We start from the raw sequence: 16,218 nt of genomic DNA on the forward strand, positions 1-16,218 counted from the left end.
CCACAGCTACCCCACCAGTGACCACCACTATCACCCAGTGGTAGAACTCAATACAAGCAGTGCAGCAGAGCTGGGTCCTGCAGAGACAGAGGAAGAAGACTGCAGTGAGGCACCAGTTGCGTGTCCAGCTCCCAAATCCCCCAGGCTCTGACACCCATGCTGGAGAAGATGGTGCTCTGGGCAGGCTGGATGAGAACTGGGTGCAGCAAAGTGCAGCCACCCATACAGCAGTCATCCCTAGGCCATACACTAACACTAGGGATGGCGTAGCTGCCCCACTGCCCAAATGTGCCCACCTGCTGGGAGGTGGGTAGATGATTGCTTACTAAAGCTCTGCTTTAGTGGAGCTCTTTTTGCTCAGAGGGCTGTGCTGATAGTTGCAAGGTCACTCCCTTTGGCTGCCAGAGGACACAGTGGCCTATTGCAAGGCAGGGTGGGGAAGAAGGGGAACCTCTTTTTCAGGAGCCCTTGGCCTTCCCCAGGCACTCATGCTCCAGCCACATCAGCATTCGTTGCGTTTGTATCTGGTTTGCAGGGAGTTCCAATGTGTTAAGAAAAAATAAAGTGGTTTGGGGCCAGCATGGTTTGTTTGAGGCTGAACAGTTTAAACCCAAGTGGATTCCAGGGAGTCCTGAGAGCGCTTCATGCCCAGATGCTGAAGTGTTTGGTTTCCATACAGATTGCATTTTCATGGAGACAATCCCCAGTCAATCCACATCTCCATCTCTGGCGAGCTGTCTCAGCCCTGCTCTGCGCCCAACCCAGCGACCACTTACGGGCAGGGATGCAGGTTCTGGATAGCCATCACTGCCAGCCCGTTGGCCACTTTGTCTGTGAAGCTCATGGCCCCATAGACAAAGGCTCCACTGTGCTGCAAGGCAAAGACAAACAGCTGAGATCTTCCTGCCGCTAGGTGAGAGCGGGGGCCCCCACATCCCAGAGTTTGCCCGAATCCAGGCATGCAGACCCATGCTGGGCTCTTTAGTGCTCAAGCACCCTGTTGCCAGTGCTGAGCCAGGGAGACCTGGCCAGGACCATGAGGAATGGGGCCCTTGTGCCCTCTCGTGGGAAAACGAGTTACTGCAGCAGAATCCGCAGCTTGGGGTAGGGGCCTTATTCTGCACAGACAAGCTCCCTGCTGAGTAATGTTAGAGGCACGGGGACAGGAAACCCAGGAACAGCTCAGCCCCAAGAGCTCAGAGCCTGGTGTTCCCAGATAGCTCTATGCCAAAACCATCCCTGGATGCAGCCCTGGCCCCAGCCACGTTGGCAGGTGCCAAAGTGCCTTTCCCTGAGCTGTCCTACAACAGCATCCGAGAAGCCCTTGTATACGGGGATGGCAAGGAGCTATGCGCTGGCTATTCAAACCCCAAAGAGATGCAGCCCAACAGCAACTAAGCCCATCCCGCTGTCCCGCCTGCAAGAGCAGAAGGAACATACCGTGTTGGAACCAATCAGGTCAGCAGTCATGGAGAGGGACGTGACCAAGATGGTGGCTGAGCCAGCCCCGAGCAGCACTGCTGCTCCATAAATCTCAACTCCTATCCGGCGATCCAGGGCCACCCAGGTGGCAAAGGCCAGGATGATGAGTAGCCCTGCAAAGTAGGTCAGCTGCTCCAGAGACAAGAAGAAAGTGGGTAGAAGAAGAAAAACTCTCTTTAAACCCTGGTTTCCTGGGATCCTTGTGCTTCAGCCCATTAGCAGAGCAGTGCACCAGGTGAAGCCAGGACAGGAGTGAGCAGAGGTGGGGTCAGGATGATGGTCCCAAGGCAGAGCAGCACGAAAGCCTATGCAGGCTAGCACAGCTCCCTGGTGAACTTGGATATGATCCTGTTTGCAGAGTCAAACATGGACCCTCCTCCTAAAAGAGGAGTTCCTTCTGTAATGAACACTGGTGTCACCTCTGCAGCTTCTGGACAGTGGACATAACTGCCCAGAAGGAAAGATTCCCCAATAACTGGAGCTTGGTTGTCATAAGACACTGAACAAGTCATCACACCTTGCCCTGGGCTGAAACCAGGCTCCAACAGTGGCTGTATTCTGCTCCTGGTGCTGCTTGTCCTGCCTGGGCTGTCTCCACCGAGCTGCAAGTTCCTGGTGAACCCTCAAGACCAGTTTGGCTAACTCCTGTGCCCTGGACTTGTGCCATAAATAACCAGCCTGTGGGCCAGCACTGATGGGCTGGAGAGTCTAGTGCCCCATGCCCTAAATGACTCTGCATGAGCCCTGATTTCCAGACAGGCCTGCGCTAAGCACTTTCTGAGAGCTGGGCCTCTTGGAGGAATCTTAACTCAATCTGGGGAACCCCAAGCAGTAGAAGCACCCTTCCCTACGTACAGCAGCCAGCCCAGCACTGCAGTGTTGGGTCAGTGCCCAAGGGCCTGAAAGCCACAGCCAGTTCTCCACAATGAGCCTGTTCACTCTCACTCTCTCATTGTGAGAGTGAAATGTCCCCGAAACCAGCAGCCGCGGCAGTAACAGGCGCGTAGGACAAAGCTGGTTTGGTACATGGCCAAAAAGAAAGGGGGTTTACTCAGACTTAGTGGTTTGGGCTCCCACTCAGAGAAACTCTGCTGTGCCTGGGAAGTAAAGGGTGATGAACCCATGACCTGACCTCCCCAGCTGGGGAAACCCGAGGCCACAGTCCCAAAACAGTGCATGCTGCAAGAAGCGTTTCAGTCAGAGCCACAAGGCTCCAGGGTAGCCTCCCCACTACAGCCTGGGGAGCTGAGCTCCAGTGAAATTCAAGCAGACCCAAATGCATTTACAAATGGCCTGCATAACCTGGCAGCTGCCATCACAAGGCTCAGGCACCAGCCAGCAAGGCCCTGCCCACCTCCATGCCAGCCCCTGACCGAGTGCCTCCGCACCCCTGATGCTTCCTAAGCCTGACTCCTGCGCAGCCCAAACCCGTTCAGTCCTACGCAGACATGTCCAGGCCCATCATTCTTCTTCTCGCCTGCAGCTGACTCCCATTACTGCTTGCTGTCCATCCCTGCCTCTGCTTCTCCTCACTGCCTTGTTCAGTAAGCGAGTGGCAGGGCATGGGGTTCCACACAAGTGAGACCCACAGGGATGCAAGCACTTGCTGTTACTCCCTAGCGCCATGGCACTATTAGCTGTGCAAAGCAGGAGTTGGCACCAAGAGGGTAGCCCTCCTGCCTTCGCCTGTCTGAACTGAGACCTGACTTCAAGGAGACGATTCTCACCTCTCATGGTCACAGAGTGGGGAACAGCACCGGGGCAGATTAGTTGTACGAGGGTGTGAGACTAGAGCAGAGCAAGTGGCCCAGACTGACCGAGGGAGAACAGATGGGTTTCCAGGAGTGCCAGGCATTCACCTCCACCGAGTCAGTGGGAGCTGTAACCCCTTCTCTGGGACTCCAGCCCTCCCAGGGCTCCACAGCCAGACCCTTGGGGATTTAGATGCATGCTAGGAATCGCTCAGGTGTCCAGGACCACCTAGATCCCACTGCCAGGCCTACAGATTATTCAGAGCGACGACGAGAAGCTCCTTCCCTCCCTCTGGCTCAGTCACGCTTGGGTTTCAGGCGACACTGCACCCCCACCCCCCTGTGCCCAGCTACTCACATTTCGGCCTATCCACTTGTTCACTGGCTTCATGAGGAATGAGGAAAGGAAGCCGCTGATGTACATCACCAGGGGTATGGTGGCAATGAACTTCTGGAGAGGGGAGAGATGAGGATAGGTGAGCCCTGGAGCCAATGCTAGACTCAGAGAACCCCTCCTCCCCCAAGCAGGAGATGCCCTACCCCATATCCTTCCCCAGCAGCCCTGCCCCTGGGCCCTTTGGGGCAAGCACATGGATGAAAGGTTATTTGGAGCCCAATATTCAAGGGCAGCACCCGCCCCATGCCCCAAAGGGGGTGGGCACCCAGCACTGGCAGGAACCCTTCCTGCTGGCATCCCCTGCTGTTCGCACCTTGGGCAGCAGCAGCGAGTTGGTCAGGTACATGGCAATGTAGGTCTGAGACAGATTGACAATGAGCCGCGTGACCATGTACAGCATCGCCACCTGCAAGGGAGAGTCGTGCCAGCTCAGCTGGTGCCCAGCCCCGCCCCACCATCCAGCACAGCTCAAGAGCAGCGTGTGCAGGATGAACAGGGCCCCTGGAGCACACAGCACTGAGCCCCTGCCACCCTGGGGCACAGAAAAAGAGAGTATTACAGGGGTAGGGTCAGCATCAGCTCAGCCCCCACTAGGCTCTTGTCCCATAGGAGGCCCAACCAGCAGGGGCCCAAAATAAAGCTAGCTGCCACAAGCAGATATTCCTTCTCTTTGCCACCAGAGCAAACTCCTAACCCCTCCTCCTTGCTCCATGCCTGGGCAAGTCCCGGCAAGACTAGGGCTATTCACTGCAGAATTCACAGTTCAGCTACAGAGATGCAGGGGCTGGTCGCAGTGTGGGCAGGCCCACCCAACCCCACTGAATGCTCCAGACCTGGCAGATCACCAGGGGGGTTGCTCTCACGGCACCCAAAAGCAGGTCTGGGGACAAGCCCAGGGCAGCTTTCCTGAGGAAGGTCCAAGATTGGAGTACATCAGCTGCCTTGGTCAGATGGGTATGCCCAGCCCCAGCCCCAGGCACCTGCTGTTGGAGGGGTGTGAGCAAACAAGCCCCCAGAGGCCCCAGCCTGCAAGTCACCATGCAAAGCACGGAGGATCTTGGCCTGTTCTTGGTGGGGCAGCAGCAGCCACAAAAAGGTGCCAGTACAATGGACTTCAAAGCAGAGGCCAAGCTCTGGAAGTGATGCCAATCAAGCAGGGCAGGATGAGCCCTGCAGGGGCACACAGCACTAACCTCACTGCTGCCTGGACTGCACCAGCCCACAGGCCCAGGTCAGCCAGTGATGCTCAGCTCTCATGAAGCTCCCTCACCCTAGTCCCCAATACCTGGTAGAAGGCAGGCTCCAGCAGCCAGTGCTTCCACAACATAAATGGGCGTGGGGGGGTCCTGCCCCCACCACGCAGCAGCGGTGTGTGCTCCTCAGGGTCAGGTGGCCTGGCTTGGGGGTGCTTCTTCTCCTTGGTGCCCATGTGGAAGAGGAGTGAGAACAGGGCACCCAGTCCGACCACGACGAGGGACAGGTTCTGGGGAGGGGCAGGAAGGAGACTGAACAGACAGGTCACAGAAGCCAATGGGGACAGAGCAGGTACCAGGCAGGCATGCAAGGGTTAATCCATTGCTGCACCTCTGCTGAGTTCAGGGAGATTTGGGTTAGGAGACCCTGGGCTCCAAGTCCCAATCTGCTGGGGGGTTCATAATTGCATCTAGGTACCTCATGCTGTCCCTCCGTCTCCCCCAGCACTTCTGTACTGGGGCAGGGGGCAAGCTGAGCCCCAGAGCCACCTCACTGGTATCCCTCATATCACCTGCCCCATCCCTGGAGTCATCACAGCCCCAGCTCACTCCTCCTACCCAGGCCATCCAGGCAGACAGGCCAGCCACGTGTGCGAGCCTGGGGCGAGGGAAAAGAGCACAGAATCCTGCCCCACACCCAGGAGTCTTGGACCTGCAGGTGACCCGTCCCCAAACCCCACCCCCTCTGCAGCGCTCTACCCCTTCCCTGCACATTGCCCAGCCCGGCTCACCCGAAACACGGGGATGTCCTGCTTGCCCAGGTGATCCATCTGCTCTTGTGGCCCTGCGTGCCTATTCTGGAAGTGCAAGAGTAGCCAGGCCACAGCATACACAGTGATGTTGGCCATGACAGTGAAGGCGTACCTGGGGGGAGAGCGCAGCAGTTCACGGAGTGCTTGCACATGGCCTCCACCTTGCACTGTATTGCGGGAGAGGAAGACAAAGAACAAGGCTCTGCCTCTGGTTTGAGCAACTTCTTCCCAGGTTTCAGTTATTTCTGCAACCCAGGCCACCAGTCTGCCACACTCATGGCAAGGCACAGCTGTGTGCAAGTGTGTACTGGATGCAGCCTGCTGCTGGAGGAGGGGGAAGGGGCGGGGGTCGTCGAGCATGTTGCAGCACCCAGAGTGCATACTGCAAAGACCTGTCCCTGAACACAGGAAGGGGGAAGGTCTCTGTTGCCAAAGTGGGGGGAGCACTTCAGTGCTTCCAGGACTGCTGAGACCAGTACTCACCTCCACCCGCTTGGGGGGGATGCAGGCCAGCACAGCACTGGATACTAAACCCTGGGGCCCTGTCTGGGTCCTATTACAGCTGGGTCCCACCCGGCCACCAGCTCAAACACAGCATCGACTCCAGCAGACCCTGTGCTGTCCACATCCGTCCTTTGGGGGTGACTTGCTGAGAGAGCTCACCACAGTGAGGTGGCTTCCGCCCACTGATTGCAGATAACCAAGCCACATGCATTTGTCTTAGGCTGATAAGGCAGCCACCCCTACCACCTGATCCAGCCTGATAGTGCAGCATGGCACTGGGCTCTGAAGCTGGTCGGGCTGGGGTCCTCATTCTGTGTGTCTGAGGGCCCTTTGCTTCAAGGGTCATGTCTTCAGCTGGCTGCAAGGCGAGGCCAGCTCCATACATAGCACCCATCCACTCAGAGGACACCTGTACAGGTGCTCGCAGGGGCAGGAGGAAGCACATTTTAATTAGAGCAGCTCTCAGGAGACGCTTCAATTAAAAAGCCTGCGACGTCTCATGTATTCAACACCCTACATTTCAAAATGATTGTGGGGGGCACTTTGAACAAGCTTTAGTTAAATCGCCCCCATTTTGAAATGTGGGGATGCTGAACAGGCAGGACGGTGCAGCACGCTGACGCGCTCGGATGAGAACGCTCCAAGAGAGTCAATTAAGCAGAACGCTCTAATCAGAATGTGTTGGAGCATGCATAAAAGTGCCCAGAGTGCCCGGCCCCTCCGACCAGTGCCCAAAATAGCCCCCACCAGGTTTCCATGGCTAGAACCAGAATCCCAGACCCAAACAACTCAGGCTGCAGGGCAGCTCAGATCCTTTCCCCTCAGGAAAACAGACAGGGTCACAAGGCTGGGCTCATTTAGGGCAGCAGAGCAGTCCAGGCACCTACCCTACTTACATTTCCCCTGCAGCTGCTGGCCCAGGGTCTTTACAAGCCGCTGGGCACATGCAACAGACTCCCAGGGGCCCTCCCTAAGGGAATCAATACCCCCTCCTCCTCGCTTTGTAAGAGGACCCTTGCAAGGCAGTGCCTACCTCACTACCCGCGCTGGAGGAGGTTCCTGCGGGAACTCCCTGTAGTAGACAGACCATCAGCTACCACTGTTCCTGCATGGCAGGAGGGTCCAGGATCTGTCACACCCCAGAGCCTGGCTGCTGGAGGGAATGGACATGGAGACTGGGCAGTGCCCAGCATGGCCAGTCCTCTTCCGGCCCAATGCAATAACCCAGAGGAGCCAAGGGCTGAGTCCCAGGCACTTTGGATCCAGCCCAAGGCCCCTTGGGAAAGAAGGGGCACTCAGGGCAGCAGCCCACAGGTGACAGGTCTGGATTAGGATCCTGCTCAGGCCCATCAGGTTTTAGCTGCATTTATCCTATAGGAGCCAGATTAACCCTCTCAGCCCCCAAAGGGGCCTATACTTCAGCAACAGCTGCAAGGCAAGGGCAGAAGCACAGCCGCTCCCCACTGGAGCAGCAGCTGGTCATGCAGAGAAAACAGCCATCCACTCAGCCACCTCTCACTGCACAGCAAGAACCTGCTGGCAGGTCCCATCCTGCTGCCTCTCTGGAATGGATCGTGCCAAGACCCAGGTGCTGCACAAGGTACAGAGCAGTGAGAGGGCCGGGCTGGGCCCCCTGGCACTCTATAACACTACCAAGCAAACAGCAAGTCCTATCAGCCTATGCCCAGACATTGGGGAGAGGTGGAGGGGTTATCATCTACTGCCATGATAGCCAAGTATATCCAGTTTAGCCCAACCTTCCCCGCAGCATCTCCCTGCACAGGGGCCCCAAACCAGGCCCGTTCTGGCTGAAAGAATATGCAGAGCACACTGCCTGCCTCAGCCATGCCAGGGCACAGCAGTCTTGCTGCGCATGGTCACCAGGAGCTGCAGGCTCTCGCTGGTGACCGGTCGGCCCTGGTCCCATAAGGGGCACTGCAGGAGCAGACGGGGTCACAGCATATCACCAAGAGCACAACAGAAGGTTTCAGCCCCTAGACCTGGCACGTGGCAGAGCTGCCTCCTAGTACTACAGACCCCAGCATCTCCCTGCTGAGGGTACCGGGGTCTGCCCAGACTCGAGATCCTCCTTTGAGGCAGGGGCTCAGCCCCTCCCTGAACTCCAAAGCCAACGGGCTGCTCCCTCTAATGCAGAAGCAGCCCACACCACCAGCACCAAGTCCCAGGCTTGGCCCCAGCTGGCAGCCTCAGCAGTCACAGTGCAGGCAGCACCTCTCACCTGAGAGCAGTGAGCTCCACCTTCTCATGGTCGGTCGTCACCAGCTCTGGGATGAGCGAGAGGTGGGAGATCTGGGTGGCTGCCCAGCCAAACTGGAAGATGATTATGAAGGGGATGAAGTAGAAGAGAGCTGCCCATTGGGGTGTGCTCTCCTGGCAGCCCAGGCAGGGGTTGAAGATGAAGGGAAAGCACAGCAGGACACAGATAGTCCCTGGGGAAGCAAGAGAGATGAGAGTTAAATGCCTGGTTTTGTTCCCAGCTAGACACAAGGGAGGGAACTGGGCCCGAGAGGCACAAGCCCCATTTCTACCCACATGGCCCTGCAGGGACCAAGTTACTCCACAGACTACAAAACAACAGAGCACTGTTTGCAAGCAGGGTCTGCACTGCTGCACTCCACAGGGATGCCAGCCATCATCCCTCGCTCCCCTGGCACTCAGGAGATGTGTCCATGGCACACTGTCCTAGAATTGGGAGCCCCTTCCCTGCAGGGTCCCAGCTAAAGTGCAAATGCCTCCTGGATACCTTCCTGCCTCTTCAGACAACAGAAAGCAGCTACTGTCACCATGGGAAGGCAGCACCCCCAGATGCATAGAGGCTGGAGGCAACCAGCACCCTGGACCAACTTGGGATCACATGGCTCGCATGGATCACCAACCAAGGCAGGCAACATTTTTATTTGCAAGGGAGAACACAGCAGGTAAGAGAGTTTCTCAGCCCCAGAGTTACAGCCTGCAGGATCCAGTCCCTGCTCCAGCCTGAGCAATGCTCCTCGGGCAAGTGACGCTCCAGGCCCACGTCTCCTTCTTACTCCCAGGCCAGCCTCTTCTGCACCCAAAGGCACAAGTGTGCTTCTCTAAGCATCAGTCTGCAGCAAAAAGCTACAATCCAGTGCCAAGTGGAAGAGCTTGCTGCATTAGGCTGCTCCACAAGAGACAACAGTTTTCTGCTGGTTCAGAGATTTCAGGCCCAGGATTCTCCAGCAGGAACCAAGGCACAGAGGTGCCAACCAGCTCCTCACCCTGCAGACAGCAAGAGCAGCCTCCTTCCTGCCTGGGCAGGTGGCAATCTCCCTATTTCACAGACCCAGAAAAAGGGCAAATTCAAGGTCAGACAGTGAGGCAGCATCTTAAGCCAGGATCTACCCCAGACAAGATCCAGCTGGGGCTCCCTGCTTTGTGCCTTAAACAGTGCCTCATGTTCCCACTGAGTCTAGGGGAAAAACCCTCTTCAGTAGCCCTTCTGAGGCCAGCGCACTATGTTATGGACAGACATTAATCAGCAGAAGAGATTCAGCAGCTGATCATTCCCACAAGGGCAGACATGATCTCCAGATCATTTCCCCCATCAACACTTTCAGAGGACTCTCCACGGAAAAGTCTCGTGAAGGCCCCTTCCACCCTCCTCTCTGCAGAAGCAAGATGCATGAGAAACCCACGTGGTCTGTGGCTTGCGACTCCTCCACATCATCTCATTTCAGTGCTGCTCTCACCACCCACACCACCGCACACAGGTGGCTCACTCACCTCCCCCAGGGTAAGCATGCAGATAACCCTGCCTCCCTGTACAGGGCACCTGCACCCTCCATCCACTGCAGCAGGCTTTGCACTTGCAAACCGCCAGGCCCAGAGAAGGAGAGGAAGTTTGAGGCCCCTCAAGAAGGCAAAACATGAGTAAGGGCCAGGCTGAAGAGACAGCATTAGGAGGCTCATGGACCGTTCCCTGCAGGCTCTGGACCAGCAGGAAGGCTCCTTCCCGACTTTGCCCAAAATTCCCAGCCAGAGCTAACAGAGAGAGAAGGCAGCACAAGTTTTGCACCAATGCACTGAGAGCTGCTAGAGGCATTGTGGCACCAGGACTCTGCTGAGGCAAGACATGCCCTTGCTGCTGCTTTTCCAAACAAGCCCCACACGCTCTGGCAGCTTTGCATGGGACCCAGAAGTGTTGTTCTGAGAAGCTGTCACCTTCATTCAGAGCTAGGCTGTGGATTCAGCTTCCTATGAAGCACTGCTGGACCAGAAACATAAAAGGGAAGTTCCAGGCACAGGATGAGAATGAAACCAAGTGCCAGCCAAGGCCGAGATTCCCCGGCTCCAGCACAGGATATTAACTGCCTCTCTGCCTAGTAGAGCAATTTAAGTACCATGGCCCCCTTTCACAAGGAAGAGGCCATATCCACACTCCAGCTTTGTGCAAGCAGGAACAGGCTGGCTGGGCTGCATCTCCTTTCCACGGGGTTGTGTGTCACATCCTGTCCAATACACACATCCAAGCACACTAAGATGCTTTCCTGCTCCCAACCACGCTTGCTGCTTCATCTGCAGGAGGGGAAGCGTGAAGGGCAGCTGGGCTGGATCCTGTTTCCAACTGTTTTCTTCAACTCTGTGTGGGTGACAACTCCGAGTCTAGGCCCAGATTCCAACTTAAATCTTTCTGCCAACCAAGTCCCTGCAGCTTTGAACCAGCTACAAAGATCTGCGCAAGAGCTGATCCCACCTGAGAGGGGAAATCCCAGCTTCCCAGCATTTGGCTTTAAAATCAACTCTTAGCCAGATGGTTTTGCAGTTTTCCTCCAAACTGAGCACCAGCCAGAGGCACTGGTCCTCCCATAGGCGATGTGTAGGCGGGATGCGGGGGGCACATGCCCCCCCCCCCCCAAGAGTGCTGGTACACCCCCCTAAGAGCAAATGCTCCGGCTGATACAGGGGCATGGAGAACGCTTGCGTCCCTCCCTAAAATTGGCTCCACTGGTGGTGAAAGTGCCGACGGCGGAAGTCCCAGCACTTCCACTGCCGCCGTGCGGCATGCAGAAGCGCTGGGGGTTGCCCCAGCATGAGGTTGCCAGCTGACCGCTGGTGGACTGCCCCCCCAGTCATGCACCGCTGGTGCCCCCCTAGACTCGGGAGACACAAGTTGTCTATGGATCCTCCAGTGCTGCCTGCCTGCCACCCCTCCAACACCCACCACTCAACAATGTCATTGGCATTACAGAGGCCTCTGCCAGCATCATGTCCCCACAGTGCTAGATGCTGTGCAGACACACAGCATCCTCAGAACCAGCAGTCTCAAGCCTTCTCTCAATGAGACAGTTACAGCGGTTTAGACTTGAGTAGAAATGTAGACAGGTTTTAGGCTAGTCTCCATATGAGTTAATCCAGATTAAGATAGGGTGTGAAGGTAAAGCATAATAGCTACTGCAGAGCAATCCCAGTGGAGACAAACCCTAGTTAAAACCAGCGTACGTTCCTGCATGGCCAGTTTAGCTTAAATCTATTCCAAGTCCGTTTCAGCCAAGCCTCTCATACCAGAGAGCGTTCACACCAGGGTCACACTGCTTTAACTATATCGGTTTAAATCCAAGACTGGCACAGCTGTGCCTCCCAACCAGCCTGTGGTAGAGGAACGATCCCCACAGCACACATGCTACTGATGAGCAGGGGGCTGAAGTGAGCTCCCCCCAGTCACATTTTCCAACGGGCTTTGTGGCCAACCAGGCCCCATTTGCAGTTTGCAACGAAGCCTAGAGATTTTTTTTCCTGCATCACTCCTTCAAGGCCTGAACTGTAGTAGTCAGCTTATCTGCAAACACCAGACTCAGCAATTGCTGAAGTGTAGCCGGGCAAGCTGAGTCAGCCTCCAGGTTAGCAGGGCACGTTTTTCCCTGTAGAGACGGTCACCAGGGGACATTTTTCTAGTGCACACCAGGCCTCTGTTCCTCTAGCTGTTACATTGGTGATCAGCTGTCAGAAGTCTGCCTCATGACCAAGCTGGGCATGCACTTTAGGACAGCTCAAATCAAAGGCCCCATGGGACAGGATCAAGTCGAAACACATCTAAGTGCCCAGCAGGGACAGTCCACTTACCAGTCTGGGGATCAAAGCTGTTACTCTGAGCCTGGGAACAACATGGTGTCCTCATTGGAGACATCAATGAGCACTGTGTGCAGGGATGCAGGTCAGGATGTGCCCCCAGCATTCAGAAGAAGCCAGCATGAAAGGGTCTATAGAGATGCTAGGGCTTTCAACTGACCCATCTGTTTGAAGCCTGCACTCCCAGGAGGCACTCAATTCCTGAAGTCCACTCATGACATGGCTGCCTGCTAAAAATATCAGATGGAATTGGGGTGCCTCGATCACATGCAGGAAGGCTAGGAAGCTCTTGCCAAAGTCTCTGTCCTGGACTGATTTTTATCAGAAACATAGCAATGGTGTAAGCGGGCCCAAGCCTCTGCGGCTTCAGCTTCCTGTGAAGCACTGCTGGACCGGAAACACAAAAGAGAAGTTCCAGGCACGGATAAGACTAAAACCAAGTGCTTTCTAAGGCCAAGATCCCCCTTCCCCACACAGCCCATTAACTGTCTCGCTGCTCTCCTAGCAGGACAGTAAGTCGCTAGGGCCCTCGCATGCCATCTCCCTCCGTCTGGCTCAGGAGCACAGCATGAGCAGGAAGGGCAAGAAGTGTCCCTCTCCGCTCCCCACCCAAGACTAGCATACTCCAGGCAGACGGGAGAGGAGTTTCCCAAACTGGCCAAAAGAAAAGGAAGTGGTGTCCCTCTCAAACAAAAGCAGTGTCCATGGTCAGACCACATTGGCATGAGTCACAAGTTGTCCACACAACTCCCCTACAGACCCAGGCCCCTCTAGAGACAGGACCAGAGTAACATCTCCTTTAACAAGCCCAGTGAAGTTCAGACATCAAATAATCAGACTGAGCTGTTCAGCCCTGACTGCACGCAGAAGCAAAACTATAGGTGTCTGAGAAACCACACTGGACCAATGTAAGGGCCTACAGACTTTGGATGCTTTCAAGATTGGGGTGGAGTGTGGTAGGGAGAGGACTATGCCCTTGGACTTGGGTGCCCAAATTCCACCCCAGTTCCATGACAGGTGATCCAGTTCCTCTGTGGGTCTGGCCCTGCATCCCATCTGTAAGAGGAACATAGCATTGACCTATCACTGGAATCCTTCAGGAATAAATGCACACAAGATGCTCAGATTGTATTTACGGCCCCAGTACCATGCAGTCAAGGAGATCATATTGCTCCTCCAGCTCTTCGAGCCTCCAATCCAGCAAGGCATTGAATGCCCTCCACACTGGTTGTGGGTTATGGGACCTGACAGCATCCAATACATGTCAGCATGCCCAGGGGAGGGTGGAGAGCGCGTGAGCACTGATTAGCTAATGCAGCAAGCACTGACAGTAAATCATTTCTACTGGAAAATAACTTCAGTGAGCACGAAGCACTCTATTCTCTGGCATAACAGAGCAAGGGAGTATTGTTTCTGAAGATAAATGTAACAACTGTGCCATAAATTACAACTCTATTGCTAGTGGCACCCTGCTTGTTACAACCAGTCCACAATATTGAGGTTTGAAACGGTGTCAGTCTTACAGCCCAGATCCTGGGCTCTGGACTCCTAGATCCTACCTCCAATTTGCCACAGGCTCTTCTCCCTGCTCTGTGCCTCAGTTTCCCCACCTGAGAGCTGGAGAAAAAATCCTCCCCTTTGCAGAGAGGTTGCAAAGGCACCAAAATCCTTACAAGAGAGGTGGACAGCACTCCAAGAAAGCAAGTCCCCTCCTGGCTAAGAGCTAGATTGGCCAACCTGTCTAATAGAGAAACGTGTGCTTTGGCGATGGGTTCTTTTGCTGAAGTTTAAGGAGAATCCCCAAATAAAATAAGCCACCTGACAAAACAATCTCTTTACCACAGTATAACCACATCTGTCGGGGCTTTTGCTGATACAGATGCTGGTCAACAATGCAATTCCCTCCCCTCCACCCCCCCCCAACACATACCTTTTTACCTCAACACCAACTAATATGCTCCACCAGCAAAACTCAAGTACAGACTAAGTCTAAATCCTTGAGCTCAACTGTCTCTGTTCAGGGGCTCCTTCAGCTAAATGGACCACGAAACTCTGAGGAGATACCACTTGGAAGCAAAAAATAAGTCAGATGCGTCCTAGAAGCATAATTCAATGCACCCCCCCTACCCCAAAGGCTCTGGGGTTCTGCATTTCTGACTGCAAAGCTAGAAGTTGCTTCATCGTTATCAAAATGAAGCATTTGGGATGTTTTATCTCATTTTGGTATCCATTTCTTCATCATCATAACTGAATTTCTGCACCATGAGAGCCCTGCCCATCACAGCAACTTGAGAAGCCTCACCATCACAGGAGCAACAGCACAGAAATCCCCATAGGCAGGCACTTGCACACTTAGTCACTTCTTCCTTAGCCTTCCTCTCAGGAGCCCTGTGTAGCATGCTCAAATGCAAGGCCTGTGATCTTAAGGATGGGGGGGAAGAGGGGCTGACTGACCAGCGGGAAAGCACGAGTCCATGGACTATGCTCCCAAACAGTGACCTGCAGCAGGGCTGGCTTCCCTGCATAATGTAGGACACACCTGCTTAGGGACATTTGCCCCAGTACAGGACACGGGACTTCCCTGATGGTACCAACTCAGGTGATTTGGCAGCACAGCACATCTACATGGGAATCAGCCAGACACATGACTTTTTGTTTTTTGTTTTCTTTTTAAATATAGCCCAGCTCTAGGATCCAGCCTCTGTCACAGACTCAAAGCAACTTTAACTGTTAATAATTCATATGCAACCTTGAGCAGCCTCAGTTATCTCCAACATCCCAACACCAGCCAGTCCTTAGCAAGAGCCGCATTTAAGGTCAGGAAGACACCAGGGTAGGTGGTCAGGTTGGTGCGGACTGCGAGGGGTTTGTCTTCCTCCGCAGAAGGGGACCCAGCCCCTTTCCTTGGAGCACTCCAGTGCCTTTTAACAGTCCTTGCAGCAGCAGGACACTGACCACCACTGTCCACCCCCCGCCTTTACCTGGACCAAGTCAGGGCGCTGTGCCTTGCAGAGCTGATCACAGGCTAAACAAGGACTTGTATAGGATGGGGCAGATAGCACGACCCTGCCTCAAAAAGGGGCCGAGTGCCACGTTAACAGAGAAGATACAAATAGACAGACAGGTGCTGAACTAGATAACCCGTGCAGATCCCTTCCAGCCTTGCTTCCCTGCCATCCTCCCTGGAGGCTCCCGCATGCCTCCTCCAGCTCGGAGGGGCAGCTTCTCCACCAGGGTGCCGCAGGAAGCAGCACCACATTAGTTTCCGTTGGTGACACATGGGTGACAGCAAAACGTTGTCCACCCAGGCGGAGAGCCCCTGGCCTAGACCCAGCGCATGCCCACCAGGAGGGTTAAACATTGCTCACACGACTAATCTTACTCTATTGATTTAAATGGGTCTCATTGCCTGCACACTCATTTACAAGGCTGGGACCTTGGAGATCAAGGCCTGATTTGAAAGGTATTTAGGTGCCCGGTTCTCACTCCAGTCAACCAATGCATCTAGACCCAAGCAGCCTGGAGTCACAGAATCGGGCTGGAAGGGATCTCCTCCCATCCCCGCTCAAAGCGGGACCAGCCCCAACTCTCTCACTCCAACCCAGGCCTTCAAACCCTCCAAGGATGGAGAGCCCCAACCAAGGATGGATATAGTCCCCCCCAACAAGGATGGAGAGTCCCGGCCGGCCAGGCAGGGCAGTGGGCACGGGGCGGCCGCGCTCACCCGCGAGGTGCCAGGACTTCCTCCGGCCCTCCCATCCCCGCTCAAAGCGGGACCAGCCCCAACTCTCTCACTCCAACCCAGGCCTTCAAACCCTCCAAGGATGGAGAGCCCCAACCAAGGATGGATATAGTCCCCCCCAACAAGGATGGAGAGTCCCGGCCGGCCAGGCAGGGCAGTGGGCACGGGGCGGCCGCGCTCACCCGCGAGGTGCCAGGACTTCCTCCGGCCGTAGCGGCCGCAGCCGGCC

The 16,218-nt window shown here is 55.3% G+C and overlaps 1 protein-coding gene across 1 annotated transcript in view; it reads right to left on the minus strand.

Moving 5' to 3' along the window:
• The window catches only part of MFSD12 (major facilitator superfamily domain containing 12), a gene marked incomplete at its 5' end in the record, with an annotated part of 18,261 nt that extends 2,044 nt beyond the window's left edge, over positions 1–16,217 (minus strand). Inside the window, 9 exons of the mRNA XM_025208332.1 lie at positions 1–77; positions 777–871; positions 1,441–1,611; positions 3,592–3,684; positions 3,944–4,036; positions 4,916–5,113; positions 5,615–5,747; positions 8,379–8,589; positions 16,172–16,217. The exon at positions 1–77 is cut by the window's left edge and continues 102 nt beyond it. Of these exons, the coding sequence (XP_025064117.1) occupies positions 1–77; positions 777–871; positions 1,441–1,611; positions 3,592–3,684; positions 3,944–4,036; positions 4,916–5,113; positions 5,615–5,747; positions 8,379–8,589; positions 16,172–16,217 (1,117 nt within the window). The remainder of the gene's footprint in view (positions 78–776; positions 872–1,440; positions 1,612–3,591; positions 3,685–3,943; positions 4,037–4,915; positions 5,114–5,614; positions 5,748–8,378; positions 8,590–16,171) is intronic.
• Between the last annotated feature and the right edge of the window lies 1 nt (position 16,218).

This window comes from Alligator sinensis, unplaced genomic scaffold, assembly GCF_000455745.1.
Source record: "Alligator sinensis unplaced genomic scaffold, ASM45574v1 scaffold103_1, whole genome shotgun sequence".
In the NCBI taxonomy this organism is placed as follows: Eukaryota; Metazoa; Chordata; order Crocodylia; family Alligatoridae; genus Alligator; species Alligator sinensis.